Genomic DNA, 24902 nt, shown 5'->3' with positions numbered 1-24902 from the left:
TATGTCTCTTAGTGTTCCTCATTAATCAAGTTAATTATTTCTAAAATAATCTCTCTAACCCATACTGCAAATACATTACCTCCCACCATCAGTGCCTAGATTAACATTTTGTGCTCGCCCATGTGGAAGGAGCACGGGGCAGGGCAGCAGGCAGTGCTTGGCAGATGGGTGAGCTGAGCAGCACCAAGCACACACTGGCTCTGCCCATGTCCCAGTCTCCCACATGCTGGAAGTGTATACAGATGATGCAGAAACGTCCCACGCCTGTCTCTGGAGTTTGTGCAGCATGAGGTTGCAGGACTTGACCAAGAAGAGGAGGCTCAGGAGAAACCTTACCACTCTCTTCAAACTGACTGAAGGGAGGCTGTAGCCAGATAGGGATCGGACTCTTCTCCCTGGCAACCAGTGACAGGAGGAGAGCACGTAGATTTAAGCTGCCTCAGGGGAAATTTAGGTTCTACATTAGGCAGAAATTCTTCACAGAGAGGGTGATTAGATTTAGAATGGACTGTCCAGGGAGGTGGTGGAGTCACCGGACGTATTTAAGGAAAGACTGGACATGGCACTAAGTAGCCACGGTGGAGCTGACATGGGGCTGTTCGGTCATAGGTTGGACTCACTGATACCATAGGTCTTTTCCAACCTATTGGATTCTGTGACTGTAAGGATTCTGAGCAGGCATGCTTGTAATAGAACCGCCAGGTGCCCTCTCGGTGCCGCTCCGCTCGCCCACCGCGGCGCCCCGCACGCCAGGGGCAGCGCCTCGCGTGTGCACGGCGCCCACGGGCGTCTCTCGGGACAGCAGGGCCGGGGCGAGCGGCGGCGGCGCTGCTCAGACCCGCCGGTGAGCCCGCAGCGCCCGGCTATGCCCGCCGGCGCCGGGGTGCCAGCGGCACGGCCGGGCTCGGGAGCGGGCCCGGGCGAGCGCGGAGGCCCCGGCGGCCCCGGCGGCCCGTGACCGGGCGCGTCAGGTGACGCGGGTCACGCCGCCTCCCCGCCCGCCCCGCCGGCAGCTGCGCCGCGCTCCGCCAGCGCCGTGCGGGGGGAAGGAGGGGAGCGGCGGCGGGCGCGGCGCCAGCGCGGGACCTGCGCCCCCCGCGCCCCGAGCCTGCCGCAGGCAGAGGGGCCGGGAGCCCCGCCAGGAGCGCGGCCGGCATGAGCCAGGTGCCGAGGAAGCTGCCGGAGGAGGAGGAAGAGGGGGACGAGGAGGAGGAAGAGGAGGAGGAGATCGTGGGCTTGGCGGGCTACGCCGACGGGGCCGAGTCCTTCTCGGACGGCGACGCGGAGAGCGGCGGCGATGAGGCGTGTGAGTGCCGCTCGCGGCGGCCGCAGCGGCACCAGGGGCGGCGGGGAGCGGCGGGGCGGCGGCCGCGGGGCGGCGGAGGCGGTGGCTGGGGCTAGGGCTGCTCCCGGAGAGCCGAGGGGCAGCACCGGGCTCGGAGGGGGCTGCGGAGGAGCGGCCGGCAGCGAGTGCGGGTGTGGAGTGAGGCGGGGCGGGGGCCGGGGTGAGGCCGGGACGGTGGCGGGGGACGCAGGGCCGCCGCCAGGAGGTGAGGTTTGGCGGCCCGCGGATGTGGGTCAGGGAGGAGGCGAGGCGCCCCGCGGGGTTTGGGACGCGAGGGGAGCCGGGGCCAGCGGTGCGGGGAAAGACGAGGCGTCCAGAGGGAGGGCAGGCCCAAGTGGGGACGGGGCTGGGCGCTGGGATCCGGGCGGAGCGAGGATGCTGCGGAGGTGCCGTGGGAAGGGCCGGGACGGGGACGGGGTGCTCGGTGGGTCAGAGGGTGCAGGGAGCTCTGAGGAGGCAAGGCTGACAGGTAGCAGGAAGCGTTGGGAGAAGAGGGAGGAGGCAAAGGGAATGCAGGCGAAGAGTGTGTGTGTGTGTGTGTGTGTGTGTGTGTGTGTGTGTGCGTGTGTGATTTCTCATCAGTATTCTTCCAGTCTGGGGTGAGAGTTATTAGTTATTAGAGGCCACAGCTTGATGATGTGCCCCGAGTGTCCCAGGGCGAGGGGTTGGGTGTCACGCTATAAAAGGCAGCGGCCACACGCAGCTCTGTGTCCGGGGCTGCTCCGCAGCTGCGAGTGTCAGTCCCACAGTGGCAGGCTCTGCTAAATGTCCGTCTGTCTGTGCCTGTGGGGAGCCGCCTTACTCACTGCATGTCCGTGTCAGTAGGAATGGTGATGCTGAGAAGGACGGGCTTACCAGGAAAAGCAGTCTCATTCAGTACAAAAAGGAAATGCCAGCTCAGAGCCTGTTGCGTTCATTCAGAGCCTGAATTCATTCTTCTGAGACATATTTCACAAAGGAGCTTGGAGAGCTCTCAGTATCACAGGATAAAAAAAGAAGTGCTTTTTTATAAGAGCATCATAAAAAGCCACATGCTTTAAGTCTATTTCGATATTAGCGTGCAGAACTCTTCTCCTTAAAGGCCCAGTCCTCCAGGCTGCCATGGGAGGTGCTGCATTGACTAATGTAATTTTGGGGAGTAGAGGAGGGTCAGTGCTTTGAGTATAAGCCTTCATGGTTAAAAGCTATAGGAATGTTGGACTGTAAGACCTGTAACTGAGATTAAATAAAGTCTTACTTAAACCTGCTAAAGAATTGCCTTTATTTTGATGCAAAGAGGATAAATTTTAATGTGATTCTTTAGTGCTACACTAACTTAGTATTTTCTGTAGAGAAGTAACCCATATACTGTCTTCAGACAAATTCATTTGGATATTTTTGAATAGGAACTTGTTGGACTGCTAAAAATTGCAATTGCTTCTCTACAGTAATACCAGGATATTGTGCTTAACAGAAAAAAACCTTTACATCTGAATAGCAGAAGAAGACAGTCCATGCAGGGACTATTCTACACAGGATTAAAACAATCTGGACATTTTAACTGTCCAGATTCCCTGGTTTTCTGTTTCATTTTGAATTCTCCAGAGAAAGAGGCAGGCAGCATCTGAACTGGAGGGAGTTGGGATTTGGGTCTGTGTTTTGTATAACACTGGGCTGCAGGGCAGGGGGCTTTCCCCTTTTTTGGTCCTCTCTTCCTGGCTCTGTATGGCAAGTAGTCCAAAATTCAGTGTCACTGCCTCCACTTTTCCACAAAGAAAAAATGAAAAGGGCAATATAAGAAGACCAGCTTCAATGCATGGCTGTTGCATTGAAAAAGAGAGAAGCCAGGCTTAAAAGTAAAAGCATAATTTCTTCTTGTAAATATGCAGAAGATTTCAAAACTTCACATTGAGGTCATCCCTCATCCTATACTGGGTTAGTGTCTCCAGCTTCAGGGCTGAAACCATGGCTCTTGTCTTTTGTTTACACTTAGGGTCATTCTGGGACCTTAAAACAGTTAAATTTACATAAAGCCTAGTCATATTTTTTATAGATGCAATATAAAATTGTTTAGAAGCCGGAAAGCTCTCTGCAGAGTGTCCCAAGGAAGTGGCTTTAAGACATAGCCCTGCAGAGTGCTGCACTTGTGGCAGCGTGGGCTTCTGGAAGAGACACTTCTGAGTTTTTTCTGTAGCCACAAGAATTTCTTTCCACCAGGTGTTTCTGCAATGTCTATGAACTCCCAGTAGCTGAACACCCTTCTTCATAGCATACAGGCTTTTTCTGTTAACCCTTTAGTCTCAGGCCATCTGTTAGCGTTGAGGATGTTCAGTGTTTTGTAAGGGCATTGTCTTGACAGCAGTCCAAAGTGCTGCAAATACCACAGTCACAGCAGTACTGGAAATGCTGCAGGAATAATGGCTTTGAAGGTAAGAGTAGAAATTTGGATGGAACTGCTACCTCTCCTTTACACAGAAATGGTTAAAACTTAATATAACTGAATTAGTGGGGAAAAAAATCATCATTAGCTGTATTAGTTCAAACCTAGACTAAGAGGCTTGTTACCTTGCAGTTGGTTGCATGAGCAAAATAATTCCTTTTGGCTTTATGTTACTTTAGCAGATGAGCTGTGATGTTTCATTTGTATGTTTGAAAGCTGGTGGGATGTACGGAACGTGGCATCCCCATCCCATATGCCCACAAAGCATGGGTTGTCACCTGCTTTGACAATTAATTGCAGTTGATCTGTTACTCAGGATAGGCTTCCAAAACTGCTTTAGTTATCTCTGTATATCTAATGGTATAAAGGAGATACTAAAGTATTCATTGTGTACTGGTGAGGCAGGTTGGGAGTGCTGCATGCTGTTCTCAACTCCTGGGAGCTGTGCTCTCCTGCATGTTGCAATGCATGCAAAACATTCCATAGGGAAGGACACAGCTGTGGTTAACAGAGGTTCTGTAAGGAATGGAGTGCTTTTCTGGGGGAAAGTGCTTTTAGGTTTATTGAGTTAAATTTGTGAATACTTCAAAGGAATGGCCTCTAACCAGCATGGCTTCTGTTCTTTATGGCTGCTTAGAAAAGTTGAAACATGAAGGGCTGTTGATATGCATTAGAGACTGGCGTTTTAAAACATTTACTCTTTGCAAAAGTGAATGAAGCAGGAAATGTGTGGCATCTCACAATAGGGAAAATTATCTTTCCCATTATAGAACAGAGAAGAGTTTAGTGTTTCTCTTGGGCATATTATGATCTCACTCAGTAACCTAGTCTGGGAAGTTGCAGTGATACATCTACTGGCATTTCTGTGGCAAATTAAAAAAGGAGTTGTCATGTACTCCTGCAGAGGAATGTGGGCAGGCAAAGCATCGTCCAATTCCTTTACATATAAGGTAATCTCTTAACTCTCTCTGAGAGGGAAGTGCTGTAGAAGCCTTGCTATCTCATCAGGTTTGGATGATACTCTTACATTTCCCTGTCTTTGAACTGGCAGGATTTCAAAAGCTAAGTAACAGTCCTACTAGCAGAAGAGCTTCATTCTTCTCATCGCTAATTCTGTTTGCAGTTGCAACTTTATTTTTTTTTAGTATGGCTTTAATAGAAAGCAATTTCCTGCTATTAAGCATTACAATCAGTTAAAATCTAACAGCCTGGAATAATTTAATACCAAAATGTAAAAACTCCCAAATGATTTAAAATATTTCTTCAGATATGTGTGGGGTTTTAGGTTGTTTCTCAAGAAAAGGGAGTTAGGTATGTAGCTTGTCCTCTGGTTGTCTCATCAATGGTCAGAATCTTGGAAACTGCTGTCCATCTTCAACCAAGTCTGAACAAAAGACATCTCAAAGGTAATAACCACAAGTTTGAGGAAAACTGGTATTCAGAAGAGAGGAGAAAGCTAAATGAAGTGTCCTCAGGGGGACAAGTGAGCAGTTTTGTGTGTTCACTGTGGCAGCAGCTGGCAGACGTGTGCACACAGTGTAGCCAACTGAAATGTGCTGAGCTCCAGATCAGCCACAGCATGTCATATCTGTTATTTGGAGGAGATGTCATAAGACATACAGGAGGAAGTTGGTGTTTTTGTGGTGGGAAGAGGAAGGGGACACAAAGTACAAATCCATGGTAGATGAGACTTTGTAAGTTCAGTTGCATACAGAGCAAATGGGAGGCTTTTTATTTTTTTGAAACATGCAGTAAAGCCTCAACTTGAAGCCTGTTCTTTACATGTTTTTATAAAGTCTTGACAAAGCTTTGAATAAATTATTTTCTCTTCTCATGGCCAAAAAGCAGAGTGAGATGGAGTATACACCATTGACTCTTGCATATTTGGTTTGGTTTATTAACAAGGCTGTACTCCCAAAATATAAAATATCTTTACATCATCTTAGAGCAGATGTTTATTATTCTTCTGGAGTTGTGAAGTATTGTAGGCACATTTCTCCCAGCCACAGGAGTACTACCTCTGTTCAAGATGATGGGAAGAGTAGAGGAGCACGTTAACCTCAGTTTCTTAGTTCATAAATTTGTTGTGTGTAGATCAGCAGAAGTGGCCATTGCTGTGTTTATTGGATGAGATTCTTACAGAGTTACCTATCCCTGTCCTGCCTGGCAGTGTTCATGTGTGATAATTGACAAGAACACAGTAAGGGGTAATACCTGCCATGCTTTTTCAATTGCATTTGAAATGGACAGGATCCCTCGGATAATGAGTTGGAAACTTCTTCAGTCACTGGTGACACGGACCTGCACTGAGTGGCACAACCTCTCACAAGCCAGTAGATGGTGCCAGGAGATGTTTTATGCTAACACTGCAATATCTTCAGTTTGAGAAGCCCTACTTCTCTGTCACTCAAATTTGGGAGGCACAAACAGACCTGGACACGGTTCTGTACCCTCCTGGCAGACCTACCCTGCTCCTTTGGTTCTGAAAGCTGTAAATGAGGCTTCAGGCACACAAGAAGATGCAAGATGTGGTCACCACCCCTGCGTGCAAAACGTGCTCCTAGGCAAAGGATTCCTTTAAGCTTTCCATCTTCTTTTGGCTGATAAGACTATGTAATAAATTTTCAGGTTCAAACTGTTACTGAGATTTCTTGTTTTGGATTTTCATATTTTGGGAGTAAAGCTGACCACATATGCAGGGCATATTCAGGAATGATGCATGTGAATAAATGTGTGCCAGATAAGTTTTGCAATTCAAAACTTATCCCAGCAGAAAAAAGAAAAAGAAATGCAATTATGTTGTGCTACGAAGTATGATCTGAATAGTCTGTGGTGCAGTGGATAGAAGGTCTACCAAACCTCACTGGATAGTATGTTTAGCCTGTTGTGTGATCAGTATTTTAAACCTGACCTCTCTGTTGTACTCTGAGTTGTACTCTGTGGGTTTAGCACTGACAACTCCTTTTTTTCTGCTGCTTGTGTTTGACACTGCAGAGTCACAGAGGTGTTTCAAAGCTTTTTACATATAAGGCAGTGCCATTTCACCTCAGCACCAAAGGACATTTCAAAGTTATAGGCCAACTAGATGCAGCAATTTAGACGTCTTTGGGTGTTTTCATTAGAGATAACCTGAAGCTAAAGTGTGTCCAGGAATGGGTAGCTATACATTCATGTCCTTAGAGATATAACAGCATAGTTTACTGTTGGAACCACTTGATGCTGATATAACTGCATCAGCACCAGAAAAAGTAGTGCCAGTTTCAAACTGGAGTAGGTAACACAGTGAAACCCCTGTGTTCCCAGGCCTTTATTTTGCAAATAGGCAGATGATATGCTGTAATCTTATTTATTGGATAACAAACCTTTACAGATTGTAACACGAGTTGCTGAACAGCAAGTGAAATCCTAAGCACCTTAGGAAAGGACTCCTCATGAGCTCAGTACTGCTTACTGCTTACTCAGTAAGCAACACAGAAGCACTGTGTGCCTGCTGAGTTGAACTCTTCCTGTAGCTCCTTGCATGTGTGATTTCATTTATTAGTTTATTTATTGGTTGATTGATTTTAGAGGAAGGCAGCCCTCAGGTAGAAAGATCATGCAGAGGTATTTAACAGAGTCTTACTCTGTTCTTCCAGCATTGTGATGTAGCTATCTGCTGGAAAGGGTATTTGTTATCAGATCACAGAATCACAGAATTTTCAAGACTGGAAGAGACCTATAAGATCATCTAGTCCAGCCGATGTTCTAACTGTTCAGCTAGATCATGGCAGCAAGTGCCACATCCAGTCTTTTTTTAAATTCTTCAAGGGATGATGCCTCTACCACCTCACTGGGTAAATGATTCCAGTTTCTGACCACTCTTTCTGTGAAGTATTTCCTTCTTACTTCTAACTTACATCTAGCTTGACGCAACTTGAGACTGTGTCCTCTTGTTCTATCCGTTGTCGCCCGGAGAAAGAGGCCGACCCCCAGCTCACTACAGCCACCCTTCAGGAAGTTGTAGAGAGTGATGAGGTCACCCCTTAGTCTCCTTTTCTCCAGGCTGAACAACCCCAGCTCCCTCAGTTGCTCTTCATATGGCTTGTGTTCCAAGCCCCTTATTAGTTTCGTTGCTCTCCTCTGGACACGCTCAAGTAACTCAACGTCCCTCTTAAAGTGAGGGGCCCAGAACTGGATACAGTACTCCAAGTGAGGCCTCACCAGTGCCGAGTACAGGGGAAGAATGACCTCTCTGTTCCTGCTGGCCATACCATTTCTGATACTGGCCAGGATGGCATTGGCCCTCTTGGCTACCTGGGCACACTGCTGGCTCATATTCAATCGACTGTCAACCAGCACCCCCAGGTCCCTTTCCACCTGGGCACTATCCAGCCACTCCATCCCCAGCTTGTATCGGTACAGGGGATTATTATGGCCGAAGTGCAATACTCGGCACTTGGACTTATTGAAGTTCATCCCATTTGATTCTGTCCATTTGTCCAGCCGTTCCAAGTCTCTCTGGAGAGCCCTACACCCCTCTAGTTGATCTAAACTCATACCCAATTTGGTATCATCAGCGAAACTACTAATAAAAGACTCTAAGCCCTCATCCATATCGTCAATAAAAATATTGAACAAAACTGGTCCCAACACAGAACCCTGAGGGACACCACTTGTGACTGGTCGCCAGCTAGATGTGACACCATTCACCAGCACTCTTTGGGCCCGGCCATCCAGCCAGTTTTGAACCCAGCAAAGGGTATTCCTATCCAGACCACGGCCAGCTAGCTTGTGTAGGAGTATGCTATGGGAAACAGTGTCGAAGGCCTTTCTGAAATCCAGAAAAACAACATCTACAGCCTTCCCTGCATCCACTAGCCGGGTTACCTGATCATAAAAAGTGATCAGGTTAGTTAGACATGATCTACCCCTCCTAAATCCGTGCTGGCTAGGTCTGATACCCTGGCCATCCTGCAAGTCTTGCATGATGGCACGTAATATGAACTGTTCCATTATTTTGCCAGGTATAGATGTCAGACTGACTGGTCTATAATTGCCAGGGTCATCCTTTGCGCCCTTTTTGTGAATAGGTATCACATTGGCCAGCTTCCAGTCATCCGGAATCTCACCAGTAATCCACGACTGTTGGTAAATGATAGAGAGTGGCTTTGCAATCTCACTCGCCAACTCTCTCATCACCCTGGGGTGGATCCCGTCTGGTCCCATAGATTTGTGAATGTCCAGGCATTTCAATAGTTCTATAACTGCCTCTTCCTGGATAATGTGGGGACCATTCTGTTCCCTAAAACCATCTACCAGTCCAGACGGACGGGAGTCTTGAGGGCAAGTTATCTTTTGAAGGAGAATATATGTGGCATAGTGTTAATTAGAGTAAAATTAGTTATTTAAAGATGTCTATGTGTGATAACAGATTTTTCACATACAAACAGAGCAGTCAAACCTTCTGCAGTTTGTCTTGGAGGTGAGAAGTAGATTTTCTGATAGTATACCCTAAGGGGCAAATAATTAAAGTCAAAATGCCTGTAGCACTGCTCTCTAAGCCTAAACATTGGATACATTTGCATAAATTAATATAAAAATTTCATGAAAATAAATATCAAATGCATGTTATCTGGCAGTTACTAATTATATTGCCATAGTATATTCCTTTTCTTCTTGTGTGATTTTATTCAGTTTTGGATTTCAATGATCCCTTCAGTACTGAAGTTAAGCCAAGAATCCTACTCATGGGATTGAGAAGAAGTGGAAAGTCTTCCATTCAGAAAGTTGTCTTTCACAAAATGTCGCCGAATGAGACTCTCTTCTTGGAGAGCACAAACAAGATCTGCAGAGAAGATGTTTCCAACAGCTCCTTTGTCAACTTTCAGATATGGGATTTTCCTGGGCAAATTGACTTCTTTGACCCTACATTTGATTATGAGATGATTTTCAGAGGCACTGGAGCACTGATATTTGTTATTGATTCTCAGGTAAAAAAAGGGGCTTTAAGCTATTTTTTTCTTCCTTCAGCAATAGACAAATGGGAGGGTTTTTCAAAGCAAATAAATAATCTACATCACAAACACACATTAAAAGAAATCATTAAAACTTGAAGAGCAGCTTGGCTATTTTTAATCTCTCCCTGCAGTGTGTTTGGAAGTTAACTAATTTGTTTTAACATCTCAAGGTTCTTGCTCAGATTTGTAAGTGCTGACAGCATGAGATTGGTGCACATGCTGGATGTAGGCTCAGGCTTCTACTTATAAAACATTAAAAAATCAAGCTGCTGTTGAGCTGTAATACTATTTAAAATAAGTATCATTAAGTATAATATATATTTTTAAGTACTTTCCCAAGTTGTAGCTCTTCTTTTTCCTTTATTAGGATGATTATATGGAAGCATTAGCTCGGCTGCATCTTACTGTGACCAGAGCCTATAAAGTGAATCCAGATATCAACTTTGAAATCTTTATCCATAAAGTGGATGGTTTATCTGATGACCATAAGATTGAAACACAGAGGGATATTCACCAGAGGGCAAATGATGACCTTGCAGATGCTGGATTGGAGAAGATTCACCTCAGGTGAGAAAAGTTGCTGTGCAGTGAATGCTAAAGAGGAGAGCAGCTTATTTGACAAGTTACTATTTTCTGTCCTCTTGAACTAGCAGGCAACATGCTTTTGATATATGAAGGATAATCAGAGATCCTGTATTTGACCTGAGCCAAAGTATCCTATTTCTGATTGCTGTCTAGAAGGGAAAGATGGAGAGCTGCTTAATAACACATGACAAACATGCCAGAATACTATCAGGTTTTTCTGCAGTTGCTGTCTTGAAATAAGTTGGCTTGGACAGTGACAACAACCAGTAGAGTTCCAGGCCATAAAGTGTATATGGCACCACATCAGTTTTGCCTCCTTTGCAAGCCCTGTGCCAGTCACTCATCCTCACTGCTGCAGCCTGCTCAGAGCCGCTTGGGAAGACCTGTGCTGTAGCTTTGCCTTGTGTCCTCTGGTAAAATGGGTTAATGTAGTAAATGGTGACAAGTAGAGGACTTTGCTGGCTGGGAACCAGAGGACATCAAGTTGTCATGGCTTTCTGAGCACTTTAAAGCCAAATATATTAAAATGAGAGGCCTGCTCCATGAACATGCCAGCTCTTTAGAGCTCTTAGCTACTCAACTGCATCACTGCACTGATAAATGGGTCCACAGCTTTCAAAAAGTAGATCACAATAGGCATACTCAGTAACACTCCTCTGAAATTTGATAAATATTTTTGTAAGAATACTCCTCTCCTGAAATTTGATAAATATTTTTGTAAGAATACCAGTGTGGGAGTTGCATTAAAAAGTTCTACATTGAGGTCTAAATTTCACTGTTCAGGCTGGGGGGTTTTTTAGTATCGAGATTAAGTCCTGTGTTTCAGTCATATCATGACTTTTGATCACAGGGGGTAATTGCATTAGTGTAGGCACTTACTGTCTGACAATATTTTATTTCACTCATATTGTGAAAAGTACATCATGTTCACAGTATGTGGCTAAAAGGAAAATGTGGTGACATTTTTTTCCAGCTTTTATCTGACAAGCATATATGATCATTCTATATTTGAAGCATTTAGCAAAGTGGTACAGAAACTGATTCCACAGCTCCCAACACTGGAAAACCTGCTTAACATCTTTATTTCAGTAAGTACTTACTGTGTCCTTTGTCTGTAGATCTGGCTGTGTCCAACATGCATGTTTAGATACTCTCTTCACTGCCTTCTTAGAGATCATGAGCAATGTGAACTCTCAGAGAAATGATCAGAACTTAGTTGAAATGCACCCCCATTCAGCTTGGCCTCACTGCCTTATCTGTTAAACAGCATTGATGAGCTGCTGAGATACTCAGAGTATTTCCTGAGTCACATGAAGTGAGTTAGCTGCCATCACTTTTCTGCTTGTAGCATCAGTATGAATGTTGCAAAAGTCTGTGCTGCATGTATATGTTGAAGTTGCGCTTAAACCTTCTATGAATAAATATTTAAAGGAACATCATCTAGTCTGACCTCCTATGGGGAGCTGTCTGTAGTGGTTCCCCGAATTAATTTTATTTTGTATTGGAAAGTTTACGGGGCTTAAGAAAATCATCTTATGTCATGAAATTTTTAGACATGGATTCCACCACAACTTTCACCACTTCCATAGTTACTCTGAAGGCCAGTTAGGGAGTTTTGTGTATCTAGTGGTTTGTTACCACTGGGGAAGAAATTGCTTGCTCCACTCTTCCTGTATGTCTGATCCCTCCCTTTCCTTCGTACTGGCTCTGACACTCACTTGTTCCCTCATGAGGTTACTATACCATGCACTTATGCACTGCTTAATTTAGTTTAAAGCAGGTGATGGAGGAGTCCAACATGCTCTTGTTCTGACACAAGGTAAGAGATAGAAACGTGGGGCAGTGAGTGAAGGGGAGGACAGTGAGAATTTGTGAAAAGGGGAAACTCCCTATTTTAGTGGTCGTTATATCAGGTCACAGTGGCTCTGAAAACTGCACCCTTTCTCATAATATTCTAATTTTGTGCTTAGCATCCAGCACTAATTTCTGAAGCTTCAATTTCCGAGCAAGATACTTTGTTGTGTCTTCTTGTGATTTTGACATAAGAAATTATTTAATATCATTCAACAGCTTGTAAGATAAAATTAGACTTCATGGTTTCTCAGTGTGGAAATGGAGAGAGATAAAAGTTGAATGTGACAGGGAAAGCTAGGAATAGAGGAAGGTCATTCCAAAACTTATTCCCTTACTATTAAACAGCACATTTATACAGTGTCATAATTAATAGTTTGCTACAAAGACCTGTTTCTTCCAAAACAGCTGGACTGTATACCAGTTATTATCATGTAGTCTCAAAACTCCATGGCAGAAAGGTAATGAAGAAATGATGACAACAATTCTAGAGCAATTAGATAGTGGTTTTGGCACACACTCTTTCAAAGAAAGCTAGCTGAATAATAGTCTTCCCTGTGCCAGAGTCACTCCAGTCACTCTTTGTGAGTCAGATCTCTGTACGGAGTCTCCTCACTGTTTGGAGTTGGTGAAGGGTTTGTGCAGAATCTCCACATGAACTGAGCACAGGCAGCTTCCTGAATGACTGATGACAATTGCTCATGTGTCTGGAACGCCCAGCTCCAATCACACCTACAATATCAGGTATAGTTTGTAAGGAAGAAAAAGTATTTCAAACAAATGGGATGTCCAGAAAAGTGAGGGAGGTGTGCTATTTCCCCTCTTCAGTATGGAAAAAGTCTCAGACTCTTTTTTTGCTCCAGTTTCTAAGTGACCTAGGGCCATGTGTAGCTGCATCACTATGTCCTCAGTATGCTTGCTGTTTTTACAAGTATCTTCTGTCTGCAAACAGAGAGACTCAGAATGATTATTTGCAACCACAGGAAGATTAAGCATCGTTCTCCTGCATACAATTAGTTAGGGGGTGCCTCTTTACCTTGGCAACTTAGTAGCAACAAATTTTGGCATGGCTTTTGGTCACGCCTTATCTCAGGAAGCCCATGTGTTGGATATCAGGGCGGGGGTGTGTTCGTGTTCTACTTTTCAGTTTCAGCGCATTCACGAGGAAGTGCTTTCATTTATGCCACGGAGAATTCCAACACAAAAAGCTGACGATTACAAAAATAGATCTGTGATCACTCTTAAGTTCACAGCAGGTTTTTTCCCCAGTTTATTACGCCACAGTGTGTGAGCATGTTTGAGGAGCCATCAGTGTGATAATACTGGTGCTGCATTCTTTAATGTAACGGCTTGTAAGTAATTAAATAACTGGCACTAAAAATCCACGTTTATCTTATCTGATAACACACCAGCTTCATACAGAAGGATGCCTGTTTCTTAATTACTGTGACCTTATTAACCAATCAAGATGTGTGACATAGGAAAGTGTATTTTCATTTGAGGTTGTTTGGTCTGTTTTGAGGGATATTAAAAAGTACGTATTAAGACAAAAAATTATTATAGTAAAAATAAAATTATATACCGTTTTGATCATTTAATGATTTAAATTTTGTAATCTGTAAATTCAAATGTAGTGATAAAAATTAATTCGCAAAATCTGCTGTGTGATGTAATGCCTGTTTAAATAATTGTCCAAAATTCATTGCTAACTGGATGTGACTGGCAATATCCTCTTAAGTTCTTTTGAGAGTTGCTTTTTAGGGCCAAATTCTGGCTTACTTTCATACATTAAAGACAGAAAAAGATAGGCCTGCTTACCTGTCCTAGGATTGGAGTAATACTACTACTTTTACTGAACCTATTCTATTTAAGGATTAGATGTCTTCTACATCATCACACCCCGTATAGTTGAGAGACATGGTTTGAATTTCAAGTACCTCATGGTTTTTACCTATCCAAAATAAAATCTCATATATTCATTGCAGATTTTTCACAATGGCTCTCTTGGTTCAGATTAACCATGGAATATTCTTACATCAATTCAGAATGCCTTTAGCACATGTTACATCTTCTCTGCAGACTGTAGGGTTGTGGCAGAGAGAACTGGTGTTTTTTCAGGCCCTGCTCTCATTTAATCAATGGCAGCCTTTCATTCAGTAAGGAACCCACCAGCTCCAGTACAGAAACAGTTGATTTCTTATTGTAATTTTCCCTAAGCATTAATGATGTAATGTCTCTTTGAGCATTACTTTTAATCCACCTTTTCCTGGTTTTAATGACTCTTTATTATTGTTTCTATAATTTCTGTTTGGGTTCTTTTGTGGGCTAGGGGTAGCAGGTGGAGGGTGGAGTGTTGAGTAGTTTCCACACAAAAATTCTGGGAAATCCTTTGACTTTTCGGTTACAGTTGTACTAAAAACCCTGGCAGATGAAATATTGGAAGGCATGTGGATAAATTTAGTGGTTACTACTCCTGGCATTTCACAGAGGTTTCTGTTACCATACAAGTTCTAAAGAAGCAAATATATGCAGTTTCTCAGCAGGTCCTACCACAATGGATCAGTTGCAATTGAAAACAAGCATCGTTTAAGAGACCAATTTCTGCCCTTAACCAGCAGGTGTAACTGCTGGCATGGCAGAATGTCTCAAGATGTTCTTGGCAAACGTTCAGAAAACTTTCTGAACTGTCACTGCAAGTACAGGCAGGCTGCAGCACCTAGAGCTCTGAGATGAAAAAATCACTTCTCATTGTTAAATGTTATTATATTGTCACTGGAATCTTAATAATTTAAAGTGCATCTTATCTGTACAGCTGAAATCGTTGCTATGTCTCTCTTTTTGTAATACAAAACTTGGTAATTGACTTCTCATGAATGACACTGCAGGGCTCAAGTTTCAGCTTCTTCTGTCTGAAATGACTTGTATTTTCAAATACAATTTTGGCAATGACTTATAGCTATGTACTTACATGATACTTCAAAAGAGTCTTGTAATTAATCTTATTTGACAGCATCTGTTGAACTGTGTGAGGTGCTGTCAGAATTACTATTTAAAAAATAAAATTACGGAACTCCCATATGTGGCCAGAACAAGCAGCTTAAATATGCATACATTTTTGTTCTTTGTGCTCAAAGAACATAGACTCATAGAGCCCTGAAGGCTGAAAGAGACCTTTAGAGATCAGATGCTGCTCAGAGTCAGGTCAGTTACAGCAAGTTGGTTATTGCTGGGTCCAGTTCAGCTTTGTGCATTTGGAAAGATGGAAACATTACAAACTCTCAGGTCAGCGTGTTCCCAATCCTTCACCACTCTTCTATTAATTTTTTTTTTCTTGTATCAAGTCAGAATTCCAGCCTGTGCCTTTTGTCTTCTGTCCTTCAGCATTGTAGCTCTGAGAAGAGCTGGGTTCTGGCTTCTCTGAACCCTTACATTAGTTATTTGTAGATAGCAGTAAGTCTTCTCTTCTTCAGGTTGAACAAAGCCATTTCTCTGAGACTCTGCTTGTATATTCTGTGCTTCAGCCCATTTACCTAAGGTATCCACAGTGTATACTTTGTTTTTAATATTTTTTTATTACTGACTTACTGAAATAGGCCACTCAGAGAGTTTTTCCATTATGAAATACAAGAAATTCACCTCTATACTCTGTTATTACTAATGGATGTTTGCAGCCTTAGCTCTGTGTGCAGTGGTGGAGGAATGACACCTCTTTAAGGAGAAAATGCCCAAAATACTGCTGGCCATTGTTCAATAGCATATCTAGTGTTGGAAATTTTTCTTCCTATTTCAGGAAATATGGAAAGCAGGAGAGTCACTTTAGTTACTTAACTATGTGTTAAACAGTTGACTTAGGAAAGAAGGAAGAAAAATGAAAAAGTTCTCTAACTGTACAAAAGAAGCTGAAACTATTAAAAGTCGTTAGGGATTTTCGGTGTGGTTTTTGGTGGTTACAGAACTACTGTGGCAGCAGTCCCAAACCCTGTTAAAATGGGAATTTCTGGAGACAGTTCAGTTGGATGGAGAAAATTGCTTGTCTTCCCATATAGATGGAAGAGTATTTCATAGCTTGTGCTTTAGCAGTTCTGGGAAATTGCTCTTTTTTCATGTTGGGACAGGTGTGCAGGTGTAATCCTTTGACATCAGCCAGCAAGGCTACTGTTTTCAGTTAAGAAGTACACTTTTTTTTTCCAGGAAGCAGAGGCTTATGGCAGTTTACCTTATCTACACAAAGAGTAAGAGCTAGCTAGCATTCCTGGCTAGCTTCTCAGAGCTGTGAATACGATACATCTCCAGTATGGAGAGTGTCTTAATCAGCTTGGCAGGATCACAGGAACACAGCTGTCATCATTTTAGCAAGCCTTAGCATTTTAAACATGGCTTTAACTACCAGTGCTATGTAAAACCTGAAGGCACCATCACAACACTGGTCTCTCTCCTGTGATCCTAAAAGATGTTCTACAGAACCAGACACTAGAACAGCTACAGACTGCAATGGAAAAATTTCCTTGGAAATCGGTTCCTTAGCAATACTGTCTTCTTTGCCCATCAGTGTTTTCTTTCTCTTGTTTCTATCTTCTCATATGCCCACTTAGAATAACTTTAGATTGCAGCTTTCTTTTATGTTTGTTGCTACAATTAAAACACCAAAATCTTGAACTTGGAAGATTTTTCTGCTCCCCCCTTGCCCTCCCTCATTTTCCACTTAAAAGAAATTTCTCCAGGTTGAGCAGTTTGGGAGTGTCACTTGTCATTATGTCTGCTCAGAGGCAGAAAATATTGGAAGGTTTGTGAGCGTTATTGTTTGCTACAAATACAACAGTGCTGTATGTACAGTTCTTTCAAAATGAGCTTGATTGCAATTTAATTTCTTTAGCCTAGACTTTTTGTATAACAGGCAAGTAAGGGAACAGAAAAGCTTGGGGTTAATTTGAAAACATGGATTCCACTTTATTTTTCTTTTTTTCTTCTCTTGAATAGAATTCTGGGATTGAAAAAGCATTTTTATTTGATGTAGTCAGTAAGATCTATATTGCAACAGACAGCACTCCAGTGGATATGCAAACTTACGAGCTCTGCTGTGATATGATAGATGTTGTGATTGACATTTCTTGTATATATGGGTAAGTAAATTGTGAATGTTTTCCATAAAGCTGTGTACTGAGCATCTGAATAGCCTCAAAATTTCAGTGATGTGGATGTAAACAATAATTAGAATGGGTAATTTGCCGGCAGAGGAGGAGATGGCTGGCTTCTGAGAGACTGATCCTTCTCAGAAACAAGCATTGTTCCCTGTTCAGTCTCTTTTGTGAGCATCTTCCTATTTCTATGCTAATAATTTTATTTGGAGGAAGAAGTCAGAAGAAACCAACCTAAAGTAAAAGGAAACCTCATTGTTTTTTTCCTTAGGGATGAAATCAACAGAGGGACATCTCCTGTTTTAAAAAGAAGTGGGGCCATATTGAGTTTTATTTAATAGCCAGTGGCCTCTAATAGCCTCAGAGAGTTGTTTCACTCTCACTTCAGTTCTCTGTTTGTCCTCTATTCTCTTTATGACCTTCCTGGGTTTTTTCAATTTCCCCTTTTTGTACACTAGCAAGTGGAAATCTCCTGGGCTGGCACGTACATCTCCTTGCAAATTATGTGTTCAGTGGCTGGGCCCTTGGCCAAATGTAATGGCAGCCATTCCTGGGAAAGGCAGGGGCACATTAAGAATTGGTGCACTAAGATGCTTACATTTGGAGGCCAGTGGGCTAGCTTTGCATTTGTACCACTGGTAGACTTTTTGCTCTCTGGAAGGGGGTACAAGGGAGAGTCCTGGTGCACACGTGCAATAAGCATTGGAACAATAAACTTGAATACTTAACCTAAAATCTCTAAAGTTTGTATATTCTACTGTATGTTTCAGATTTTGGAGTCATCACTTCAGTAGCTGTGTTAGAACTTTTACAGAGGTATAAAATAAAGAATGCTGATTTTTGTAAACAGAAAGAATCTGCTGTGTAGTTCAAAAGAGTGTGCATTTAATAATTATGTGTACAACACCATTTGTGGGGCTCTTTATTTACAAAATATCATTCTGCCACTGTGCTTGTGTAGCCATTTAGCCTTTATCACCAGAGATCTGCTTGCCATTTTTTAGCTACAGACTAAAGATGATATTACAATTAATTTTTTGTGCTCTGTTCCTGGAGCATCTGTGGAAGTTGCCACTTTAATATATTACTGAGACTAATTGTTCTGGGAGGTTGGTGATAAGAATCAATTTAACAATATCTGTGTGTGCATTCAGGAATGAGGATAAAATTACAATGTTACAATGATGTACAAAAACATAATACAGTGATCATCATGACACAGCATCTGTGAAGGAGAAATCTCTTTTCATAATATGATGTTGCAAAAGCAAACATCTCATGAGGAAAGTCTCATGATGTCTTAAACTATCAGTCAGCTGCTACCACTCAAGCAAGGTTACTGGGTTTGGAGTTATCAGTACAGACCTACTGTTTCATATGTTTATGATAAGTCATAATATAAAGCACTGATTTAAAAAAAAAGCAGCCTTGTGGTAAATAGGTGGTAACTTACTGAGGAAAAAATAAGGTTCCAGTTCAGGCACTTGGCAGTCAAACCACCTGATTTCTAGCCCCAGATCTAAGATTTGGTGTGTGATGTGTTAAACAATTTAATCTCTTTGTCTTCTTAGTTTACTAGTGTGTAGTTTGAAGAAGAGTCTGCCTGAAAGATGAAAAGGAAGATTTCATATAGTTTGAGATTCTTTGCTGAGAGAACCAATGTAGCAGTACTTTTGTTAACTAATCTGGTGTCTTTTCTTTTTTGTTTGTTTGAATACTGCTCTTTAGGCTTAAAGATGATGGCACTGGAACCCCTTATGACAAAGAATCAATGGCAATCATAAAACTGAATAATACAACTGTCCTTTATTTAAAAGAGGTGACAAAATTCCTCGCTCTTGTTTGTTTTGTCAGAGAAGAAAGCTTTGAGAGAAAAGGTATTTTTCCCTTTTCTAGTATTGCATTCTTTCTCCCTTATATTAATGAGTTAATGAATAACTGAGGTTGTCATTAGCTGATAAGTTTCTAACTGCATCATAAATATTGAGGTAAGTACAGCTTGATAAAGCTTATATAACATTTTTAAAGGGATGAAAGTACTTGTGCAGGCATTAAGATGGGATGAAATCCTAAACGTATTTGACAAATTTCTGATATGAAAGTATTTGAAAGTTTACATCCAATGCAGTAAAGCTTCCACCTGCAACTGTAGACTGTGTTAGTTTATATTGTCTGACACTGATTTATACCTGTTGACACCAGCATACACATTTGGAACAGCTTGCCTGCCACAGACAAGGGAAAAATTTTGAAACTGACGGATAGAATGTTCTTGCTTTTCTTATATCTGAAAGCAAGCTTTTGAAAAATTGCATATTTAGAACCTAGTCTTATTTAGGAGTGCTTTAATTTTGCAGTTAAAGTGCACAACATTTCTTTGTCATCTTTCTGATCAAAGTCAATACTGAGCCCTTAGTTCATGACCTCTTTGCCCACCAGTATGATGTTCACTGAGTTGCTGGTCTTTGTGACATGCCCTGAGACCAAAACTCAGCAGTGGAAGAGCAAGCTGCCATCTGGGCTCCTGTGCCCCATTTTGTGATAGTAATTTCACCTGTCAGTGTTGGTGTGCTGTGAACACAGCACTTGTACCATCTCTGCTGGGCTGTTTGACAGCCTGGTGAGCTTTTGATAGAATTTAAACTAGTCAAATGTCTCTTCCATACCTCTACCACCTTTATTGCATATGGGTGTTGGATGCAGTTGCTTTCTGTAGAAAGCATACGATGTGTTATTTCTGCACACTTACTAAGAGCACTGTTTCAGAAAGACACCATGCTGAATAAACATCCCTTAGGGTTTGTCCATAACTGTGTGAGGTTGTTGTGTCTGCATAGTTGGGACACTTGGTAGCCTTCACTCTTCTGCAGTACAGTTCTGGTATTATAATGGAGATGAGCTTTTTGTGCCTCATGAATTCCAAGTAATATTTTGCCTGAACTATAGGAAGATAGAAAACGGTTTCTGGGAAAAAAACCAAAGTGTAACATGGTCGATTTAAACCACTTAAAAATATTCATCTCCTCTTAGGGAAACTGAAATGGAAAATGCTGCAGTATTTCAGTTAAGAAAGCTTATGGCATTAATATTAAATGAGGTCATGAGCTCAATACCAAAATTCTAAAATTGTATTGTGGTGTTACAGAATTGTAGCACTCAGTAAATCTTCCAGTTGACTACCAATATGGCTTTACAGCTTTTCTGTGGGATTATATTCAGCCCACTGACATGGTAATGTTATCTGCCTATTATGTAAGTATCTAATCTAACAGCATGTCTATTGTGTTACTTTTTAATTACAGTGTAAGATGAAATACAGCTGGATGAGATTTGGTAATAGTTCTATCAAGTATCCATTTCAAAGTTTATATATTGTCAAAAACCAAATATTTCTTGATTAATAGAAGGTACTTATTTTTATCACAGTTATTCTGTAAAATAGATTTCCAAAGTGACACCATATTTTATGAAAGATTTCAGTTTTTCTTCTAGTATACTGAGCACTTCTTCAAAGCCCTTTATTAAATTAAGGATCTGTTATCTGCCAATGAACTTCTATTTGATTTCTCTTAAAACATACCAGTATATATAGTAGCAGACATTGTATCAAGCTGTAATGCTTACTGAATTATTTGTATTTCTCAAATCTGCTTTTGCTTAGCACAGAAAAAATTCCTGGACACTGAAAATGAGCTCCAGACAGAGAGTATGGTATTTCACTAAACATAGAATATAAGCAATGTTTTAATGACTTTATTTCTATTAATGTCTTTATTAATATGTAAAACATTTGTGTCTCTGTAGGATTAATAGACTACAATTTCCATTGTTTTCGAAAAGCCATACAAGAAGTATTTGAAGTAAGAATGAAAGTAGTAAGATCTCGAAAACATCAAAGCCACCTACAAAAAAATAAAAGACCCACTCCTAATGGGACACCAAGAATGCCATTGTAGCTGAGGTTTTCTGGCAATGTGGCAAGCAAAGTTTTCATGAAGTTGATGTGACTTCTGCATCTCATTGCACTGAGGGAAGAGGAAAACAAATGGGACTGATGTATTATATGAATTTTCCCTGAACGTTCAGAAAGCACTGTTTAAATATTTTTATCCAATCAGTTTTTTTCATATAGTGAGCACTTTGAGCAAAATGTTGTATATATAAACATTGAGGTGAGCACTTGTAAGAATTTTCTTAATATATGCTGTAAACCTTTTTCATGCCATATTAAGAAAAAACAGCTGTGACAGAAATACTGGGTACATAATTTGCACTTTTTCATGTTTTCCTTGTGGACTTGGACTTTGATAAACTTAGTTTTTATGGTGATTTTGATGCATGGTGTCAGGTAAAATGTATGCTGTAGTTTATTTACCTGCTACAATCAAATTGGTTAGTAAACAATTAAGCAAAACTTGGTACAATGCCTTTTTAAATTTGTGACACCTAATACCTAACATTCATACAGATCTAATTTCATATATTTTTCAATTTGTAAACTGAAGAATAATATTGAAGTATTACAGCAATAAGCACCTTACCAGGAATCGTAACTGGTAGGTAAATATTAGCTTTTATAAAACAGGCTTTTGGCCAAATTTCATCCGGAGTTCTCCTTAACACTGGTCATGCCCTCTCTTGGGTCTGGTTTTATTATTTACCTCAGCATATACCACTAAAATACCTTTCTATAAAGATGATTGTTTTGTAAAATGGCTCTACGTTGCACTGGTATTTTTATAAGGCTTCAGAGGAGTGTGTTGTATCTGTACAGCTGGATTTACATTGCTAAGTTTGTGTTGAGAGCCTGCACGTGTACAGTTGGTGCAATGAAGAATCTGTATGTATTTCCACCTGGCATTCTGATGTACTGATAAGTCATAAAGGTGTGAGCACTGGGTTCTGATTCCCTCTATCGGGTACATCTGTGATTGAAATCAAGACGAGACCATTAAAATGAGGACTGGACAATCTACCTGCTGTAATAATCAGCGTACATCACTACTTTTTATTTTAATATTGAATATGGGCAGATTTACCCCAGGATCCGCCAGGACAGCAGAGGACTCTCAAACCTAAAAAGAAGTAACACTTTCCATGTTCTGTATTGAGTGGTTTTGTTTAATTAGTGATAAAAAATTATAATTCCTTAATGGAAGGGAAACTCTTAATTTTTACTAATTGCATGCGCAGTCTAATGGTTTTGTTGGCAGCTTTTGGGAATGAGAAGAACTTGACCAGAATGGGAGGCAGCTTGCTGTACGCCAGAAACAGGTAAGGGGAAAATTACCATATTCACAGCTAATCTGCCCCTAGCCAAAATAGCTCTGGAGGCAGGCAGGAAGATGGAACCAATGGCTCTGTCAAGAATTGTGTGATAAGTAATGCAGTTCTAGGGGCTCAGAAAGGTAAGAAATACTGATAATAGTGAAAATCACTGATCCTGGTGCTGGTGTGAAAAACAGTGACAGTAGCTGTAGTCAAATCAGAGTGTTTAAAACACAGAGTTCAAATTCCTTTTAGTACTGTCACCACCCATCATCTTAGTTGAGGGCATTCTTCTGACTAGCCCCTCAGATAAAGTAATGCAAAGCTGTTTTCAGAGTTCACCAAAGCAGTGATGGGTAAGAGACACCTTTTGACAGCTTTCCAGTCCACAGGACATTCATTGAAGGGCTGCTGTAATTTCTGGCCATGTGTTTATCTTTCATTTTGTAGAGATCCCCACATTGGGTCACAATCTCTGTCCTCCCTTTGCCCCACCAGGTGTAGGTGGCTATGTGGGACTAAGAACACCTACCAGGCTGGGCCAGATTTTTTTGTTGTTGTTTTTATGTGTAAATTATCTCTTCATAGTGGCTATGGTATGAGTCATAACTAATATGACTCATACCATAGCTTCCATATATTTGGCCTGAGTTCTATGTAGACCTTCTATTAGAGACTATCAACTTGTTTAAGACAGTGAAGTTACCTCTTGTAGTCCCATTTAGAATTTGGAACAGACTATCTAGCACAATTTAGTGAGGGTGATTTTAGCCAACATAAAACTTCCAATTTGATATCATCAGAATAAATGTAATTTTCATCAGGGTACTTATGTTTCAAATATAAAATTTAAAGAATGTTAAAAATTCATTAGTTTTAGTGTTTAACTTTGGTATTTTCAGGTTAGGTGATAACTCATTTCACTTTTGAGTAATCATTTTCTAATGTTCTAGCTGAAGTGATTGAACACTGAGTGAGGCATGCAAGGTCCTTTTTACAAATAAATTCTAAAACTTGCTTTTTTTAAAAAAAATTCTTTTAAATTTTATTGAGATTCTAGTTTTTATTTTAAAGAAATTAAATACCCCATGTGCTACAAGAGCCACTTAAGGCAGTGTTGATACACTTTTTCTAAAATTTGAAATTGTGGAAGAAGTAATTACTTTCCAAATAGTCCAGTATTTTTAATGTACCTGATCCATAAGTCTCCATTTCTTATTTAACATTGAAGTTGACTAGAGATGGTAGGGACCATTAATGAACAAGCCATGTCTTTTAAAAACACTGGTTTACAATAAACCCAAACCAATTTAGTATCCTGTGGACATTTTAAAGTCAGGAGCTAGATAACTATAAAATATTGTTTCCAAGAACTTGTTACAGTTGAGGAAATCCCTGTAAGTAATTCAGCAGGCAGCCGCTCGGGCAGCAGAGTGTGTGAAGGGTTCTCTGAAGAGTTCAAATGCACCTTTGAGCATGCACTGGAATGGCTATTTAAAATGTTACAGTGCTGGAATATGTTTCTAAAATCTGGTGATTACCAACATGCTGTGCATTAGTATAGATGTGTAATTGTCAGGAGCAAACTACTCTGATAAAGCATAATTCACATAGATCATTTGAGCTCTCATGTTTCATGATAGAACAGGGTTGTTTTTCCCACTAAAACAAAAATTCTATGGTTTCTTGCATGTGAAATTGCACTCCTGATGATTTGATACTAAGGGAGCTCATTCTGTGAAAGTACTGCAGCAATTTTTAAAATAAATGTTGACCTATGAACTCCCTCCATCTTTATATGCATCATCAGAGTAAATGGAGGAATTAAAGAAAATAACCCATAATTGTATACAGTAGCAACTGTTTGCTTTAATGACATATTTATTGTGCTGTCATTTGCAACAATTATTGTAGAATATTTTTTTCTTAAATTGAACACTGAGGTTTTCCTATTTTTGTACTGATGATGTACATGACATCCTGTCATGATTTTTGTGCTGCAGCTTTGTCCTGTTAGATGGACAGATACATTAACACCAAGATTTCCTCAGATTCTAAATGTTTATCAACAGCTGCATGTGAATTTACTCAATTACAGATAAACACATCAAATTCTCCCATTTCAGCTGTGTGGAAAATCAGAAATAAGCTTGATTGGGAAGTTCTTTTGGGCTCCTCTTATATGGTGGCATATGGTTGACATCCCACTTGATTTCTCACTGTATTAATATTTGCATATTAGCTCATGCACATATCTTCAAATAGCTACATTTAAAAATGACACTAGCAGATTGCTGCTTTTA

The 24902-nt window shown here is 41.0% G+C and overlaps 1 protein-coding gene across 1 annotated transcript; it reads left to right on the top strand.

Moving 5' to 3' along the window:
- The first annotated feature begins 1019 nt into the window (after window positions 1–1019).
- RRAGD (Ras related GTP binding D) lies at window positions 1020–23469 on the top strand. The gene is made up of 7 exons (XM_059467416.1): window positions 1020–1306; window positions 9438–9733; window positions 10128–10327; window positions 11319–11433; window positions 17174–17316; window positions 19060–19208; window positions 21136–23469. Exons 1-7 carry the CDS (start codon window positions 1156–1158, stop codon window positions 21285–21287), a joined length of 1206 nt encoding a protein of 401 aa, XP_059323399.1. The 5' UTR covers window positions 1020–1155; the 3' UTR covers window positions 21288–23469.
- Window positions 23470–24902: the final 1433 nt, after the last annotated feature.

Source organism: Ammospiza nelsoni, chromosome 3 (genome assembly GCF_027579445.1).
Source record: "Ammospiza nelsoni isolate bAmmNel1 chromosome 3, bAmmNel1.pri, whole genome shotgun sequence".
Taxonomy (NCBI): domain Eukaryota; kingdom Metazoa; phylum Chordata; class Aves; order Passeriformes; family Passerellidae; genus Ammospiza; species Ammospiza nelsoni.
The sequence above is the reverse complement of the archived record's forward strand: the minus strand, read 5'-3'. Positions and strand labels throughout refer to the sequence as shown.

Excerpts from the sequence above, each read along its gene's own strand:
- RRAGD (XM_059467416.1), top strand. The coding sequence starts at position 1,156 with ATGAGCCAGGTGCCGAGGAAGCTGCCGGAGGAGGAGGAAGAGGGGGAC. Across the intron at positions 10,328-11,318 it reads TTGGAGAAGATTCACCTCAG|CTTTTATCTGACAAGCATAT; the intron begins GTGAGAAAAGTT and ends ATTTTTTTCCAG. Across the intron at positions 19,209-21,135 it reads AGAAAGCTTTGAGAGAAAAG|GATTAATAGACTACAATTTC; the intron begins GTATTTTTCCCT and ends GTGTCTCTGTAG.